Source organism: Mastomys coucha, unplaced genomic scaffold, assembly GCF_008632895.1.
Source record: "Mastomys coucha isolate ucsf_1 unplaced genomic scaffold, UCSF_Mcou_1 pScaffold18, whole genome shotgun sequence".
In the NCBI taxonomy this organism is placed as follows: domain Eukaryota; kingdom Metazoa; phylum Chordata; class Mammalia; order Rodentia; family Muridae; genus Mastomys; species Mastomys coucha.
Window position 1 is genome coordinate 80,984,890 of NW_022196900.1, and position 19,022 is coordinate 81,003,911.

Here is a 19,022-nt window from a genome sequence, read left to right on the forward strand (position 1 = left end):
TTCTAAAGGCAAAAGCTAGCTTCTGTTCTCTGGAACCTTATTTTCAGGACTCCCAGATCTGAATCCTACAGTATACATTTTGAGAAAACAGGCTTCCCATCTAGGCTTTATACAGGAACCCAGTAGCCATGTCACCTACTAATACTTTTAAAAAGAAAAAAAAACAAAAACCTGGGCCTAGAGAGATGGCTCAGAGGTTAATAGCACTGGCTACTCTTCCAGAGGACCTGGATTCAATTCCCAGAATCCACATGGTGTTCACAATCAGCTACAACTTCTTTCATGGGATCCTATACCCTCTTCTGGCCCCTGTAGACAGCAGGAATGTATGTGGTACAAAGGCAAAGCACTCAGTATACGCATTTAAAAAAGAAAATCTACCAGACCAATGTAGCTATTCCTCCCCTGAACGTGGGATGTGAACAAGGCTCCCAGAATCCTGTTCTCAGTTCTCCCACATCTTCCTCAAGCATACTCAGTCATGTTCTGACTGGCCATGGCCTACCCTCCCTATATAAGGGCAAGGAAGGGAAGGGTGGGACCTAGGAAGAGGCTAAGAAACAGCTCTATATAGCCTGGGGTCTGTATTCTCGGGTGAAGTCATTTATGACCTTGGAATCAGCAATTGGCCTGGAGGAGGGGGGTAGGAACAGAGCCAGCCCTAGTATTCTGATGTGAGCTTGCTGAACAAACAGGAGCCCTATGAGGTCCTAATTCTAAGTGTGTTTATTTTTACATGCAAGGAGGAAGAAATAGACTCTTGGATAACTTATGAAGCCACTCAAAAAAATAATAAGATGAAGATCCTTCTCCCAACCATATAAAACATTTAATCCTTAAAACAGATTACTTCAGCCAGGTGTTTTTGGCATGTCTATAATCCCAGTCCTTCGGAGAGAGGCAGAACAATCAGGGGTTCAAGGTCACCCTTATCTACACAGCAAATTTTAGGTCAGCTGAGGTACCAGGGGATCCCATCTCAGAAAACTAACAAACAAAAAGTCAGGTTCAGTAGCTGAGCAAACATATAAGAAATTAATTTTGACTCCCAGAACCCACACTTTTGCTGTTGTTTTTGTTTTATTTTGTTTTGTTTTTGGAGACAGAATTTCTCTGTGTAGCCCTAGCTGTCCTGGAACTCACTCTGTAGAACAGGCTAGCCTTGACCTGCTTGCTTCTGCCTCCCAAGAGCTAGGGTTGAAGATGTATACCACCACTGCCCAGCTCTAGAACCCACATTTTTAAAAGCCAAGGGTGGGAGCTGATAGGATGGCTCAGCAGGTAAGAGTGCCTGCCTCCAAGCCTAATAACCGGAGTTTGATTTCTGGAATCTCAAAGTGGAAGGAGAGAAGAATCAAATCTAAGTTGTCACCTGACCTACCACCCCACACCTGCAATGCCAGCCAAGGGGGTGCACAGATGGGTGGGTCCCTAGGGCTCCCTGGCCGGCCTGCCTAGTCTCATCAATGAGCTGGAGGCCAATGAGACAGAGTCTGAATATAAGGGGGACTTACTCTAAGGGATGACACTGGCATAGTCTACAGCCTCCACATGCACCACCACATGTGTGCACTTACACCAACACACACACACACACACACACACACAAGGGTTTTACTTTTTACTATGCTTTTATATTACTTTTGAAAACTTCCATAATGTAATAAAAATGGAATAGACCTAAAGAGTTAATTAAAATTAGAATGTAGCCAGGCGTGGTGATGCATGCTTTTAATCCCAGCACTTGGGAGGCAGAGGCAGGCAGATTTCTGAGTTCAAGGCCAGCCTGGTCTACAGAGTGAATTCCAGGACAGCCAGGGCTATACAGAGAAACCCTGTCTTGAAAAACCAAAAGAAAAAAAATTAGAATGCAAAATTTACTATAAGGAGAACAACAAAACAAAATCATAAATAAAATCCGACGTATACCTCTCCCAAATGGGGAACATAAACCAGAATGCCCTTAGTAGCTGTTCATCAGTAGCCCTAGCTCCTGCTATGGAATAAGTATATTGTTCTTAAATACTGAGAATGGAAATGTAGTCATCTATTTTCTACTTTGTTATATGAGATTATATAACTCTCCTAGGGAAAAATAAGTATTATATGTAAAAGATTCAATTCACCAATACAGAAACAATGATACTGGGGAAGGGGTTTTACCATTTTCATAGGAAGACGTCAAATCTCAGGTTGACAGCAGTCATGATTACAAAACAGGAAGACCAAGCCGTTTGAACTAATAAAATCTGAAGTTATTACAAAAGAAAGGAGGAAAAAGATAATAATTCTTTCACACAGAAGGCTAAGGCTTAATTTTCACACATCAACGTTTTCGGCGAGCCTGGAATCTGTAAATAGCTGGAGAGTTCACTGTTTCCTTCTTCACCTTCACCTTCTGAGTTTTATCCTGCAAGAGGAAAGAGATGACCAGTAAACATGAACAGGCTTCAGAAGACAGCGAAGTCTGTCAGCAATCTGGCCGGGGACAACCCTGACAGTCCTTCTCCAGGTTCAGAAGAGCCTTAGACACCCACTGAACGGAGCCACCTAACCTCTCCCGGAGCTCAAAGAAAGCTACCAGCTAGGGACAGTCTTTAGGAAAATTGAGGAGAGAGCAGCTCAAGTAATTATTTTGTTTAAATTATAAATTTAATTCTCTCTCAGAACCCCAGTTGAGAAAGGCCAACCTAAATGATCTGCAAGGCTGGAGAATTTGACATTTAAAGGAGCGGTGACTCCAAAGAGCTTCTTAAATTCCTTAGCTCTGCTATTTAACTGCACAATGTTGTCTATTTTTAAACACCAGTGAGTGGCATGTACTGTTTTGTTAACCTGTTTAAATGTTACGGGAGCTGCTCATAAGCTATAAAGTCCATATGCTACCTGATCCTACCCTTTGCTGCTCCAAAGCACTGGCTAATAACCCTCTTATTACCTTCCTAATCAAGGAACACTTCAACAGTGTCAGAGCAACAGACACCGGCTCAAACCACTGCCCCCAAGGAGCAGACATTTCACTGGTGTTCATTTACACACAGCCTAGATCCAGTCTCAGTTAAGACCTTTACAAGAAAAAAGAAAGAAAGGAGAAAGGAAGGAAGGAGAGAAGGAAGGAAGGAAGGAAGGAAGGAAGAAGGCTTAAGGCTCCCTCCCCTTACCATGAGGTCTTTGCGTGTCTGGATTTTCTGGGCAACGACGTACAGCTGCTTCTCCCGCTCGATGCGCTGTGTCAAGCAGTCATACTGCTTCTGTCGTTCCTTGGCTATCCGCTGCAGAAGAAACACTTATTCTCAATAAAACAACAAGGCAAAAATGAGTGTGACCCTGGCTCTTTCTTGAATCCAACTGCATCAATGGTGCCATCAGCTCCCTCCTTCCAGTATCTACTCAGGGCCATTACAGTAAGGATATACACTTTAAAAACAGCTCATTCTGGTTGGACAATGGTGGCGCGCGCCTTTAATCCCAGCACTTGGGAGGCAGAGGCAGGTGGATTTCTGAGTTCAAGGCCAGCTTGGTCTACAGAGTGAGTTCCAGGACAGCCAGGGATATACAGAGAAACCCTGTCTTGAAAAAACAACAACAAAAACCCAAAAAACAAACAAATAAACAGCTCATTCTGTAAGTGAGACTTACAGCAACTATGGAGACTGCCTACCAATATCACTTTACAGATGCAGAATGAGACCCAGAGGAGAAAAGCAACCAGTCTAAGGGTAGATGGTTTGCCTAAATCACAGTCAGGACTGTCCTGAGCCCTTCACTTCCAAGAGTGTTCCCAGAGAATATGCTAAGAAGCCTCAATCTCCAAGTGCCCTGATTACTGGAGCTGAGGAGCAGCACCTACCCAGACTGCACACCTGACAAAGTGAGCTGAGAGCAAGAGAAGGCCCAGTGGTGAGTGCAGTGCTGGGCCTGAGAACTCAGTTCTAAATCTCACAGAGAACAAGGAGCATTTTCAGCATGGATGGCCTGACAAGGACTGCTAGGACACCTCAGAGACTACAGGAGTCCTTATACTTCAGAGACTTGGTAAGCATCAGAGAAACCAATTACATTGGCTTCTTCTTTGAGACAGAATACAGATTGAGTATAACTCATCCGAAATGCTTGGAACTGGCATGTTTGGATTTCGAATTTGGGGGTGTTTGGAATATTTGCATGTGCATGAGATACTTTAGGGATGAGACCCAAATCTATATAAGAGACTCCTTATTTTCATGTATCCCTTATATACACAGACTGAAGATAACTTCACACAGTATCTTGACTGTAGCCCATCGTAGGAAATCAGGTGTACAATTTTCCACTTGTATCCGATCAGCACTCAAAACACTGCAAATTTTGAAGGATTCCAGATCTTGCTGTTTTGGACTAAGAATGTTCAACCTGTAAACGCAGAAACCTATATATGCATATATACACAAAATCTGTGTTAGGAGTGGATGCTCACAGACCTCCTCAAGCCAGTCGCAGATTTTTGTATCACTCTCCAGCAGCAGACTCTTGATGAAAATGATTATGCTTTACGCAGAGAGAGCAACGGAGGAAGAAAGCACCACTGGGTAAAACGCAGCAGGTCCAAGCCCTCCTACCTGTGTAACCGCAGGATGGCAGACCATGCCCCGGGGTCTGTGAGGACCACTATACTACCTAAGGGGCAGCAATGACTCGACTAACTGAAAATACACCTAAGTGACAGCCAGGGTTATCACGAGAAACCCTCAGCCATCTCTGTGGCTGAACTGCTCCGTACTGAGCGGGGCTAGCACGGGCCTCAGACTCCGGCTCCTCAGCTCCACGACAGCCTCACAGCAGTGGTTGCAGACAGCTTTTGTTTTCACTTTATTGCACAGACTGTCAAATTTATGGGATTACCCAATATAGTCAAACTAATTAGGGGTATTTATATTACTAAAGCAAGTTTAGCTGCCTCTGAGCTAGAGGAAACTGCTGTGAAATTAAACATTGGAAGCAAAACTGATGCAGTGTAAATGATTCAAATCAAAACAGAACAGCTGTCTGCTTGAAACACATTGACAGCATTTTTTTTTAAATGAATCAGTCAGAAGTGAGAGTTCAACTCCAGAAGGCTTTGAGAAAAATCCTGTCATCTCCACAACCCAGTTATGTGATAGAAAGCACCATAAGGAAAAGTCAATACAAAATCCTGGTTACAAACGAGTACTATGAAAACATTTTAATATGTGTACCCACTGCTGACGGCTCAGGACCAAGGCAGCACACACCACATCAATATGTGTACTCACTGCTGACAGCTCAGGACCAAGGCAGCACACACCACATCAATATGAGTACCCATTGCTGACAGCTCAGGACCAAGGCAGTATACAACCACATCAATATGTGTACCCACTGCTGACGGCTCAGGACCAAGGCAGCACACACCACATCTTTGACTTCAATGTTCCTTCCCTGCTCTGCACTCTCTAAATGTTGGCAAAGGATCCATGCACTAAAAGCACAAAGGACCAGATCAGAGCTGGGATTCAGACCCAAACCTAAGCTCCTGACAACAATGGCACATGTCCTCCAAAACAAATAACAAACCAAAACTCCACTTCTACTCCCATCACCAAGTCCTCTTTCCATTCTGTCAACCAAGTTTTTTTTTTTTTTTTTTTTTTTTTTTTTTTTTTTTTTTTTTTTTTTTTTTGGTTTTTCGAGACAGGGTTTCTCTGTACAGCCCTGGCTGTCCTGGAGCTCACCCTGTAGACCAGGCTGGCCTCGAACTCAAAAATCCACCTGCCTCTGCCTCCCAAGTGCTGGGATTAAAGGCGTGCGCCACCACGCCCGGCTTGTCAACCAAGTTTTAAAAAGTTTTCCACAAACATAAGAAATGCAGAGGCCAGACAGAGAAATGGAGACTCCCCCAAACGCCTACCTGAGTGTAAACAGAGACGCATACCTTGAGTCGAGTCTGAGGGGTGACTTTCACGCTCTCCTTCTGCAAGGTCTCTATCCTGGGTCTATTATACACCCTGTCAACTAGTTCTGGGACCGTTTGCAAGTGAGTCGCAATATCAAACTGTTCAACTGAAATTCAAAACAATCTTTAAGGCACAGGTTGTCCCTAATAGCACATGACATACAGTGACATGGCAGATCATCCCAGACACCGCCAACACTTCATACCTTCCTTTTTGGTGTCAAAAAAGAACACGTGCTTGTTCTGTTGCTTCCCCTGGAAATCCAGCAGATGGAGCTCTGATTTCAATCTTTCAATTTTCTGGAACACAAACATGGCCTCTTTAAAGTGGGTTCCTTCAGAGTCTCAAAAATAAACTTGTAAGAACTTAAGACATTTCACATCATCACTGTCATCCAGCAAAGAATCCATTTCATTCTTTTTTTCTTTTTTGGTATTCTTAGGTACTGACTTTCATCTGGCATCATCACGCTTGCCTGACATTATACTTTGTTCTCAATGGCTTGATTCTTTGAAATGAAAGCACTTACACATTCTAAGCACCACCTATTTATCAAGTACTAGACTAGGCATGACACAAAACTCAATATTGAAAATATATGACAAAAATAAGTGTTCTCATGCCAGATTTCTATGAGTTTGAGACCAGCCTGGTCTATAGAGTGAGTTCCAGGACAGCCAAAGCTACAAAGAGAAAAACCTGTCTCGAAAAACAGAATAAACAAACAAAAAAGAAATAAGCATTCGCAAGGAAATTAACTGGTTCATAACCATAGGTCTAGAAACTAGCAGAGCCTGAATTTAACTTACATCTGCCTCATTCTCAAACCTGAACTCTATCCACCACGTATATTTCTTCTTCTCACTGCACCCAAGGTCACTGAAGACTGGAAAACACTGATAACCTGAGATTACAAAGTCCTTTCCTCTGTTGCTGTTTAAAGCAGGGCCTCCATATTTATTGCCCCCCAAGTGCTGGGATTAGAGAGCTACACAACCACTATCTGCTGTGTCCTTTCATAACCAACAAAGTACACTGGAACAAAGAGTTAATGTTACCTTTGCCTCCGCAACCCTCTTCATCTCCACATACTTGATGTCCTGAGTTCTCATCAGCTTTAGCTGTTCTGTGGTTACTTCTTCCTTGTTCTCTTTGAAAATATGAACTCCATCCTAAGATTGAGGTTTAACAGACACAGTCATTAGTTGGGTAAGATCATTAGTAAGCTGTTAGCATAATTCAGATTTAAAACTAAGAAAACAAGCGCATGCCCACGCCTAGAGTTACCCAGGGCCTTAGGCCACTGATACCCACCTTGAACACAGTGCACTCCAGTCATTTACCCTTCAAATAAGAAGCTGGGGTGTACGCAACTAAGGGGTAGCACTTTGTCTAGCATACAAACGTACTGGGTTCCATTTGCAATATCAAAATAAAAACAAATAAAAAACCAAACAGAAGATGGTGCAAAGGGAGGAGGAGCATGCTGAGCAGGAAAGGGACAGGTCCTGCCTCTCACCAGGAGCACCTGGTCCAACTGGAGCAGGGCCAAGTTAAGCCAAGGATGCTTCCTTGCTCTGCCTTATTCCCTGTCCTGACTTCCCAACAGTAGGGCTCCAACAACTATCTGTTTTGCGCCTACCTGGAGCTTGGCGCGAGTCATTTTATAGTAGAATTCATCTGGATTTTTTTCAAGAGCCTTCTTTCGGAGAGCTCTGAGGAAATCTTGTTTTTTATGATAGTCACTAAAAAAGCAAGTCAGAAGAAATTCGTTACAAAAAAAAAAGAAAAAGAAAAGAAAAAAAAAAACTTCCACCATAAATGAACTAACTGCATGCATTTAAAACTTCATAATGTGGATGTGCACCTGTTACCTCAACACTTGGGAGACTGAGGCAGGAGAATCACAAATTTCAAATCAATCTGACTTACAATGAGATTGTCTCAACAAACAAACAAACAAAACACCCTCAAACCAATGAAGACCACATAAAACAAAATGTCTTAAACACACGCAGCAGTGAGCAGATCTGCTCCATGGTCCACTGGCACCTAGTCAGGCGCTCCATAAAGCCCAAGATCTTCACCCCTCTGTTCCAGCCACAGCTACAATTACTTGTGTCCACTGCATATCCTAGGACCCCAGGTAAAGCAGCACTTCAAACTCCTCACAAGGGCTGCAGCACACACTTCGACACCAAGCTGTTGCCATGACTCAGGCTCCACTGACTGCCACCCAGCACAAGCAGAGTGGTGACCTCTGCAGCCATACTGGGTGGTTTGTATCCAGACTCCACTACTCTGGCTAAGTAACCGTGGGTGAGCTGAATAACCATCCTACCCCTGACTTCATATATAAGGTGAGTCTAACAGAAACCTACCCCAGGAGGTTATTGGAAGGAATAAACAGACACACACCATATCTCCTAAAATGCTGCCTGACCCTCCACAGCACTCAGGGCTGGGGCTAAGCTCATCGGTAGGGAGTTTCTCTGGAAGGCATAAGGCCCCAGGTACAAGTCTCATTTCCCACACCACAAAAAGGAAAGCAATCACTACTCAGTTCTTAAAATTTGCTTCAAAACCTCTGGTACAGTGGGCATGGTGCACATGCCTTTAAACCTAGCACCCAGGAAAGAAGAGGCAGGTGGACCTCTGAGCTGGAGGCCAGCCTAGACTACACGGAGAAACCCTGCCTCAAATAACAACAACAAAAAGCTCTGGTACCAGCCAGGCATGATATATAAAACTGTGATCCTAGAACTAGAGAGGCTGAAGTAGGAGAGCTTGTTGAGACCAGCCTAGATAGATACATGGGGATACTGTCATAAAAATAAAATAAAATTTACAAGAAAAAAGCTGAGGGGCTGGAGAGATAGGTCAGTAGTTTAAAACATTGACTACTCTTTCAGAGGATCCAGGTTCAATTCCCAGAACAGACTCAGCAGCTAACAACTGTCTGTAACACCAGTTCCAAAGAGATCCGATGCCCTCTTCTGGCCTCCACAGGCATATATCGGAGGCAGAGACAGTTGGATGGATAGCTGTAAACTTAAGGTCAGCCCGGTCTACACAGTGAAACTTCATCTCCAAAATTAAAATATAATAAATAAACTTCTAAAAAATTAAAACCTGGGACCTATAGAAAAATTATCACCACCCAGCACAGCAGGCGCATAAGAGCCCCAACTGACTTGTATTCTAATAAGCAGTTACAAGCGTTTTCAAATGACGTGCCAAAGAGAAGAATGGACATAATTGTTTATAAAGTGTTTTCAGAGTTCATCACCCACTCTCAGGCTCATGAATCCGTCTTTCACATCTCTTCATTCCACACCACACATTATGATGCAAGAGATTCAGCAAGTGGAGTTTTAGATTGTATCTTTCACTTCAAGAAAAGGGAGCAAAAAGATTCAAACACCAAAGTGGAGGCAAATCAACACCACTATGAGAAACCATCTGGAAGGGCATAAAAAAAAAAATTACAGCGTGAGTACTCAAATAAGTAATTCTCGCTCTCAACAAAGGGAAGCTTGGGGTCACAGGAAAATAGCCAACAGGCTGCCAGAGCTTTGGGTATTTTATTAATGGCAGGAAATTATTCCGCAGTTAGACACTTGGGAGCTTTAGCTGTAGTATGGAGATGTTGTAAGCTCTCTTGGCAGCACCTCTACCAGAAATGCTGGACTCACTTTGCACGAAGTTTGTAATCTTTCTTTTTCTCCAGCAAACCCAGGCGTTTCCGAAAGCCAGGCTAGAAGACAAAAGGAAAAAGAAACAGTTAGTTCTCTCTGAAAACATGTGCAACGTGTCACCTGACAGAACAAGACTCTGTAGTGCTCAGTAAATCTGTGCCCTTGAGCCAGCCCACTACCCTATTCCTCCCTCCTCCCTTTGCTAAGCCCAAGGATGAGAGGGCTCATCCCAGAGCCAGGCAGGTCACAAGCACCACCATAGTAGGTTTCTTGGCCTATTAAGGACAGAAGAGAGGCAACAATGACTCGACACTAAGCAAGCAGTTGCCAGTTGTACTAAAATTACTACCAACCTAATCCAAGGGCTTATAAAATACTATGAAGGGAAAGCAGAGTAACAGGAGGCCACCGTGGTAAGGAGCTAAATTTAGAGTTTTCAGACCTAGGCTCAATCCATGCTTTACCTCTTAACAATCTGTGACCTTGGGCAAATAAATCACTGAACTTCTCTGAGCTGTCACTTCCCTAACTATGAAATAAGACAGTAAGGCTGGGTAAAAGGGTGCTTGCCTGCAATCCTGACATTTGGGAAGCTGAGACAGGATTGCAAGATTAAGGCTACATAGCAAGACCAGAAACAATTAAAACATAGAGAACAGTATAGACAAAACCATGTACAAGGGGAAAGTGTCATCTCTAGGATACACTTCTATAGCATGCAGGTTCCATGAGTACATCTTGATATACCCTTGGATATGCTACTATTACTCTGAGTACTTAATGTCGGGTTAAACTGGTAATGCTTATAATCTCAGAACATGAGAAACAGAAGATCAGGAGTTCAAGGTCAGCCTCGGCTACATGAAACCCTGTGTAAATTATGTGTATGTCTATATCAGATGCCTTTATGACTTTTTGCTGTGGGGGAAGGCTTTTGAGACAGGGTCAATTCATAATTCTTCTATATACTTGAACTCTCCACTTGCAGAGTGCTTTAGGTATATGCCACCATACCCGGCTTTTATTAGGTGCTGAGGATCAACCCAGAACCTCTAACAATCGAGGTAAGTACTCTACCAATTGAGCTACGTGCCAGCTTTCCCTACACCAACTTAACAGCTCACAGTTACATACCTACTCTGTCCCAAAGCAATGTGCTGTGCTTACTGCATATTCCTGTTTCTTCTTTATGACATTACAAAAAAGTAAAGTGCATGCCAGAAGGGGGATGATGGCATTTAGAGACTATATTCAAGAATGCAGAACCAAGGCTGGGGATGTACCTCACCTGGTACAATACTTGTCTAGGTTCAATCCACAGAACCACAATAACAGGCATGGTGGCACACACCTGTAAGTAATGCTTGCAGGACGGAAGTAGGTGGGCCGAACAGAAGTTCAAGGTTGCCAGGCAACAGTGGTGCACATTTTTTGTTTTGTTTTTTTGTTTTGTTTTGTTTTGAGACAGGATTTACCTGTATAGCCTTGGCTGTCCTCAAACTCAGAAATCTGCCTGCCATAGCAATTTGCTGACATTCTTAGTTGTGGAAAGGGGGGAGGGATCAGCTGGCATGAGAAGGAGTTTTTTCTTTAATTAAATGCAGTAGATTTTAAACTTTCTAAAGAAACTGTAGAATTCATAGTTGTCAGCAAAGCAAAGAACTCTACTTCATCAGTGGAAGTTCAGGAACCCTCTGTACCTAACCGAAATTTTGCAACATTCTGTTATTTTTTTGTATGTTTAGAATGCTAAAATGTTTTTGAAGTTAAATAAACAGTATTACATTTAAAGAAAGAAAGAAAGAAAGAAAGAAAGAAAGAAAGAAAGAAAGAAAGAAAGAAAGGGAGAAAGAAAGAAAGAAAGGAAGGAAGGAAGGAAGGAAGAAAGAAAGAAGGAAATCTGCAAGCCTCTGCCTCCCAAGTGCTAGGATTAAAGGCATGTCCCACCACTGCCCGGCAGGTGGCGCACATTTGTGATCCCACCACTTTGGAGGTAGAGGCAGGGGTATCTCTGCAAGTTCGAGGCCAGCCTCTTCTACATACTAAATTCCAGTCTGTGGTCAGGCTACACCATTTCAGAGTTCATATACTCCATCTTTCTGCTCTATTTCAGAGTCCATATACTCCATCTTTCTGCTCTATTTCAGAGTCCATATACTCCATCTTTCTGCTCTATTTCAGAGTCCATATACTCCATCTTTCTGCTCTATTTCAGAGTCCATATACTCCATCTTTCTGCTCTATTTCAGAGTCCATATACTCCATCTTTCTGCTCTATTTCAGAGTCCATATACTCCATCTTTCTGCTCCGAAGAACGTTTGTTTGGCTTTGCTTTTAAAAGTAAGTTTTTATATAGCTCCCCTTGACTTCGAATTCATGGCCTCCTGCCTCAGCTTCCCAGAAGCTCTGATGATGGATGAGTGTGCCCACCCACCACATCCTGCTTGGAGCCTTTTTCTTTCTTTTGAGACCATGTCTTGTCTCAGTCTACAGCCCAGGCTGGGCTAGTGGGTAGTACCACTGCAGCCAGTCCTCGGAACAACCTTGACTTCTGAGGCTGCAGATTTAAGTCTCTACTGAACTTGGAATAATGATTTGGATGGGATTTTACAGTCACCTTTGTCATCTCTTAACCTTTAAAGGGATAATATAACCCCCTGTGTACAATGACAACCCAGGGGTGGGAAGATGGTTCAAAGGTAAATGCCTGCCACTATGCCAAAGTTTGATCCCCTAGGACCTACATGATGGAAAGAGAGAACTGATTCCCCAAAAGTTGTTCTCTAACCTCCATAACCACTCCTTGGCATAGTGGTCCAAAACACCCACACAAACCAATATGTAAATGTAATTTTAGAAAAGGTTAAACTGGGGCTGGAGAGATGGCTCAGTGGTTAAGATGGCTCAGAAGTTAAGAGCACTGACTGCTCTTCCAGAGGTCCTGAATTCAATTTCCAGCAATCACATGGTGGCTCACAACCATCTGCAATGTGATCTGATGCCCCTCTTCTGGTGTAACTGAAGAGAGTGACAGTGTACTCACATACATAAAGAAAGTAAATAAATCTTAAAAAAAAAAATTTTTTTTTAAACTGTGTATGCTGGCACAAGCACTCAGACCACTCAGGAGACAAGAAGCAGGTGAATCTCTGTGAGTTCAAGGCCAGCCTGGTCTACAGAGTGCTAGGTCAACCAAGGCTACATAGTTAAATACTGTCTCAATAAAAGACTTTCCTGATTTTTTTTTTTTCAGAATTATTTCTATGAGTAGTGGTGGCACACACCTTTAATCCCAGCACTCAGAAGGCAAAGGTGGTCAGATTTCTGAATTCCAGTCCATCTTGGTCTACATAGCAAGTTCCAGAACAGCATAGAGCTACAAAAAAGGAGAAAGAGCAGGAGGAAGGGAGGGAAAGAGAAAGACAGAGAGAGATGCTTAGTCAAAAAATGGGACTAGAGAGATGGCTCAGTAGTTTTTAAGAGCACTGGCGCCGGGCAGTGGTGGCACATGCCTTTAATCCCAGCACTTGGGAGGCAGAGGCAGGCGGATTTCTGAGTTCGAGGCCAGCCTGGTCTACAGAGTGAGGTCCAGGACAGCCAGGGCTACACAGAGAAACCCTGTCTCAAAATACCAAAAAAAAAAAAAAAAAAAAAAAAAAAAAAAAAAAAAAAAAAAAAAAAAAGAGCACTGGCTATTATCCTCCAGAGGATCTGGGTTCAATTCTCAGCATCCACATAGCAGCTCACAACTGTTTTTTACTTCATTTCCAGGGGAATCAAACATTCTCACACAGACATACATACAGGCAAAACACTAATGCATATAAAATAAAAATAAATTTTAAGAAATTATTTTGGCTTTTGTTTTCTTTTTAGTTTTTCTGTTGGTTGGTTGGTTTTTCTGTTTGTTTTTGTTGTTGTTTGGTTTTTTGAAAGAGGGTTTCTCTGTGTAGCCCTGGCTGTCCTGGAATTCTCTCTGTAGACCATGCTGGCCTCAAGATCAAGAAATCCACCTGCCTCTGCCTCCTGACTGCTGGGATTAAAGGCATGCACCATCATCCTGGCTAGATATGTTATTTGTTTTATGTGTATGAGTGTTTTGCCTGCACATACATATGTGTACCACACGCATGCCTGATGCCCTGGAGGTCAAACAAAAGCATCAAATGCCCTGAAATTGAAGTTGTGGGTGGTTGTAAGCTACCACATGGATGCTGGGAACTGAACCTGAGTCTTCTGCAAGAGCAATAAATGCCCTTACCTGCTGAGCCATCTCTCCAGTGTCCATAATAGCTTTCCACAAAAAATTTTTAATGATTTATTTCTATTTTCTATGGATTGGTGTTCTGCCTGCATGTGTGAGGGTGTTGGATCCTCTGGAACTGAAGCTACAGGCAGGTGTAAGCTGCTATGTGGGTGCCAAGAACTGAATCCAGTCTTCTGGAAGAACAGCCAGTGCTCCCTACCGCTGAGCCATCTCTCCAGACCACTAGCTTTTATTTTTAACACAGCAAAGGGAGGGAGATTGGCAGGGAAAGACATTTCAGAGGTCGTGGAATAATACCGGTAGGGAAGCCTTGACATCACTAATATGTGACTGAATGTGTACATTACAGAGGAAGCCAGCCACAGTATGTGAATCAGTTTAGGCACTTATCTGCTCAACAGAAACATAGTACTTCCAATGCCTCAAAAGGAAGAGGACAAAGAAACATACAAGGAACCCAAATCCAAAAATGACTCAGGCATTGTCTGGAAATCCCTTTCTTCTGCGTTAACCTAAGTCAACTATTTGCAACTGTGATTCTAGTTATGAAATATAACCTCTTTAAGCACAAGGTTCCTAATCTGTAAAATGGAGTAACACACCTAGCTCCCAAGGACACTGTGAAATTAGGAGACAGTCTTTGTACAGCATGTAGGGCTGTTCCTAGAACACTCAAAAGGTGATTGTTTCAAGAAGAATGTACTATACTCCCCTCATCCATGAGGCTGAGGCAGAAGGTTCACAAACTGAAATCTGAGGTAAGTCTAAGTTAAATAGGGAAATCCTGTTTCAAAAAGAAAAAAAAAAATTACTAGCCTTGCCTTCCAAAGCAAACTGATCACCCAGTCAGTCCAACACATCTCCCCACAATGCCTCTGCCCTCTCCACACATGCTCCACAGCTGATATTTTAAATTTATTATTATTTTTCATTTTATGTATATGATTCTTTTGCTTTCATGCCTATGCATCACAAGTGTGCCTGGTGCCTAGAGGCCGGCAGAGAGCCTCAGACACCCTAGAACTGGAGTTACAGATGGTTGTGAGCTTATGTGGATATGTTAGGAACCGAATCTGCAAGAGCAGCCATTGCTCTTGAGCACTGAGCCATTCTCCCCTGACCCCACCTCCACCCCCCACTTCTGGCATTTTTAATGTGCCACCTCTTATAAGGCTTCCTCTAGCTGAGCGGTGGTGGTGCACACATTTAATCCCAGTGCTCAGGAGGCAGAGGCAGGCAAATCTCTGTGAATTAGAGGCCAGCCTGGTCTACACAGAGTAGTAGACCAACCAAGGCTATGTGTGAAACACTGTCTCAAAAACAAAAACAAAAATAAACAAAAAATTGCCTCTATATTCTTGAAAACCTGATACATTTTCTGGCTTTGTCAGCTCTAGCTGCACCTCTTCCGGCATAGCACTTGACCCTCCTGAGCCTTCATTTCCTCAGGAAAATGTGAGAACATAATGACCTGCTTGCAAGCAGCTGCTCTGAGTTAAGCGGCAGTGAGAGTCACCCTCTCACTGCCAGTTCTGCTACTCCTGGTTTGAGATTGGTCCATATACAGTCTCACAAGTAAGATGTTAAAACACATTACTGTGCGATGACTCAGTGGGTAAAGTCACTTGCCACCAAGTCTAATGACTGGAGTATGAACCTGGGACCGACTCCTGAAAATTGTCCTCTGACCTCCACGAAGCTGTGGCACCAATACACACATGGCTAAATAAAAATACATGAAAAATAAAAAATTTTACTCCATGTATAATACTGCTTCCACTAAGCATACATACACTCTAATAAAGGCTACTAGGCAGGAGGGTGAACTGTGATGAAGAAGGCAGTGATGAGAAAAAAAGAGTAAGCCGGGCAGTGGTGGCGCACGCCTTTAATCCCAGCACTCCGGAGGCAGAGGCAGGCGGATTTCGGAGTTCGAGGCCAGCCTGGTCTACAGAGTGAGTTCCAGGACAGCCAGGGCTACACAGAGAAACCATGTCTCGAAAAAGCCAAGAGTCCACTCTCTCCTTCCCCCATAGTATATGAGAGTTCTGAGGATCTGACCCAGATGCCAGGCTGTGCAGTAAGCACGTCTATTAGCTGAGCCATTTTACCAGCTCATTTTATTTTGTTGAGATCCTGTCTCATGTAGCCCAGAATATCCTACTGATCCTCTTGCCTTTAAAAAGAAAAGAAAAAAATTTAAAAAAATATTTGAGGGGTTTAAAGACATGGCTTAACAGTGAAATGCACATTCTTCTCTTCCAGAAGATCCAAGTTCATTTCCCAGCACCCACATCGTATCAGACAAATGACAACTACATATAACCCCAGCTCCAGGATGAGCTCCCACAGACATATTCGTGCGCGCGTGCACACGTGTTCGAGAGCGCACGCACGCACGCACGCACGCACGCACACACACACACACACACCCATACACACACACACACGTTAATTTAATTTAAAAAATGTTATTGTATGTGTGTGTGAGAGAGAGAGACAGAGAGAGAGACAGTCAGACAGAGAGACAGACAGAGACAGAGAAAGACAGAGACAGACAGAGACAGAAAGAGAGAGAATGTGAGTGCAGAGCCTATGGAGGCCAGAGGAGGTGGTGGACTTCCTAGAGTGTGGCTGAAGGTTATTTGTGAGCCCACGATGTGGGTGCAGGGATCTGAACTCTGAGAGAGCAGCCAAGTTCTCTTGCTCACTAAGCCTTCTCTCCAAGGCTTATTTGAACCAGTTATGTTGTGATTTCTGAGAATAGTAAAGTGGATAAAGTGATGCTGCATACATCTTTATTTCTATCACATAGCCAAGCCCCAGCACATTCTCCTCAGAAAATCCACACCTATTTATTCTAACTAAATTTAGTGGGGGACTCCCTCCCTTCTGTCTTTCTTCCTACCAAAGACTAAATCTACTGCCCCAAACTTGCTAGGCAAACACCATTGAGGTGTATGCTTATATTCTTTTTAGATTTTTGAGTCAGGTCTAAGTTGCCCAGGCAGGCCCTGATTTTGTGATCCTTCTGCCCTGGCCTCTTGGGTAACTGCAATTATAGACCTGGGCTATGAGGTCCAGAAAAGTTTGTAAATGGTCAAGACACTCTCCAGAAGGGATAAGAAAAGTACCTAGATTTTAGGGGGAGGCATATGACAGAACTACACGAGCCACAAATCCCATGCCAAAAGTTGAGCCCCCTTTAGGTACACCCCTACATGCGTCGGCTGTGGGCCGCCCTCCTGTTGCTGGTCACTCGGTTACATTCATTTGACTTTGGCCTCAATTTCCAGGGAAAGGCATCTAACACACCTTGCCTCACTCAATTACCCACTGAACCTTCTACGTAGAGAATGACAATCCCCCTAACCCGGTCCCTGGGTCTCCCCGACAAGGCACACCGGAGTCAGGCCCCATGTGTCGGATATTGACAGAAGGCAGATCCCGTATCCGGATGCAAGGACAGTGAGGGGGCGGGGGCCATCGGCAGGCGCCCGTGAGGCTTGCGAGGGCCTACCTGGCTTCGTTCTCGGTGTTCCCGCTGCCGGGTCTTGGCTGCTTTGCGAAAAGCCGCCGACATGACTACTGAGGTCTAGGAAATGCTCATCAAATTCCGCCACTACGACCACACTACTCAACCCACCGCATCCGCCTAGACTACCGGAAGCAGGCCCAAGACTGGCGGCTTGCTATGCAGCCTATCAGAAGCCTACTTTACCGGAAATACATCCCTGCTCAACCAGCCGGAACCGGAGGCTTCTGGGAGATGTAGTTTCCTAAGCTAGTGTCTTGGGATTCCTTCACAGCTCTTAGGAGTCGGAGAGCATCCATCCGTCCAGAGAACTAGCCTTCGCTCTGGGCCGCATTTTGGCATCTAGGAACACGTGGCTGGTACTGCTCTCTGGCTAAGCTCGGCTTGCATGTGCGCTTGTGCTGCCGACTTGGCGAGGGTTAAGATTCTAAGTAGAACTAGAACGTGGCTCACACCTTTAATCCCAGCTCTCTGGAGGCAGAAGCTGGCATATTTCTGTAAATTCAAGGCTAACCTGGTCTTACATAGTGATTGCCAGGCCAGCCAGGGCTACATTGTGAAGTAAAACCCATTCTAAAAAACAAACAAACCAAAAACTAGAAATAACGTGAATCTTAAAATATACTGGTAAAAGCACTTTAAAACCACATTTTGGGCCGGGCGGTGGTGGCACACGCCTTTTATCCCAGCACTTGGAAGGCAGAGGCAGTCGGATTTCTGAGTTCGAGGCCAGCCTGTTCTACAGAGTGAGTTCCAGGACAGCCAGGGCTACACAGAGAAACCCTGTCTCGAAAAAACAAAAACAAACAAAAACAAACAAAAAAACCACATTTGGTTCCTCAGCTGACTTCTGGCTGCGTGGCTCTGAGCTGATTGCTTGACTTTAACGAGCATCATCTTTCTTACCCATAAAACGAACATAATAATACCCGGCTGGTCTTGAGGCTGCTCTTGCTCATAGGAGTATCAAGGGCACTGAGTTGCAGGATTGTATCTATAAGCAGTGTAGAAGACAATCATCTAATAGCAATAAAGTTCTGAGTCCTTCACAACCATCAAAGTTGTGAAGTCTGGCTGGCTGGCTTAACATAAGGTATAATGTGATGGATAGAGAGCCATGAACTGTGGAGGGAGTATTCAGAAAAGTTAATTTTGGTGAGGTTTGGTATCTACATCTAGTTGTAAAATAATAAAATAATACAATACCCTCAGGATTTTGAGGTTTTAAATGACATATGTTTTCAGTGCTTATTGTTGGGTTTACTTGTTAGCAGGTTCACAATAAAATTGTTTTGTTTAGTTTTTTTGTTAGTTTGTTTTATTGGGTTTGGCTTAGTCTAATTAGGTCTGGTGTTTTGAGACAGTGTCTAGTTCTATAGGCCTGGCTGCACTGAAACTCATAGACCAAGCTGGCCTCAGAGTCACGGCGATCTCTTGCATCTGCAAAGAGCTGGGATTACAAGTGTGTGACAGTGTGCCCAGCTATCCTGTTATTTTTGTCACCACTAAAGCTACCTTAAAGTAGCACAAGAGAGAGTTGGACCCAGCCAAGCATCACAGCAGTGTT

At 43.7% G+C, this 19,022-nt stretch overlaps 1 protein-coding gene across 1 annotated transcript; it reads right to left on the reverse strand.

Moving 5' to 3' along the window:
* Positions 1–1,872: 1,872 nt before the first annotated feature.
* On the reverse strand, positions 1,873–17,613 carry Utp11 (UTP11 small subunit processome component). The gene is made up of 8 exons (XM_031378592.1): positions 17,441–17,613; positions 9,650–9,711; positions 7,597–7,699; positions 7,013–7,126; positions 6,160–6,253; positions 5,933–6,060; positions 3,162–3,272; positions 1,873–2,410 (listed from the first exon to the last, which is right to left on the reverse strand). Exons 1-8 carry the CDS (start codon positions 17,501–17,503, stop codon positions 2,327–2,329), a joined length of 759 nt encoding a protein of 252 aa, XP_031234452.1. The 5' UTR covers positions 17,504–17,613; the 3' UTR covers positions 1,873–2,326.
* Positions 17,614–19,022: the final 1,409 nt, after the last annotated feature.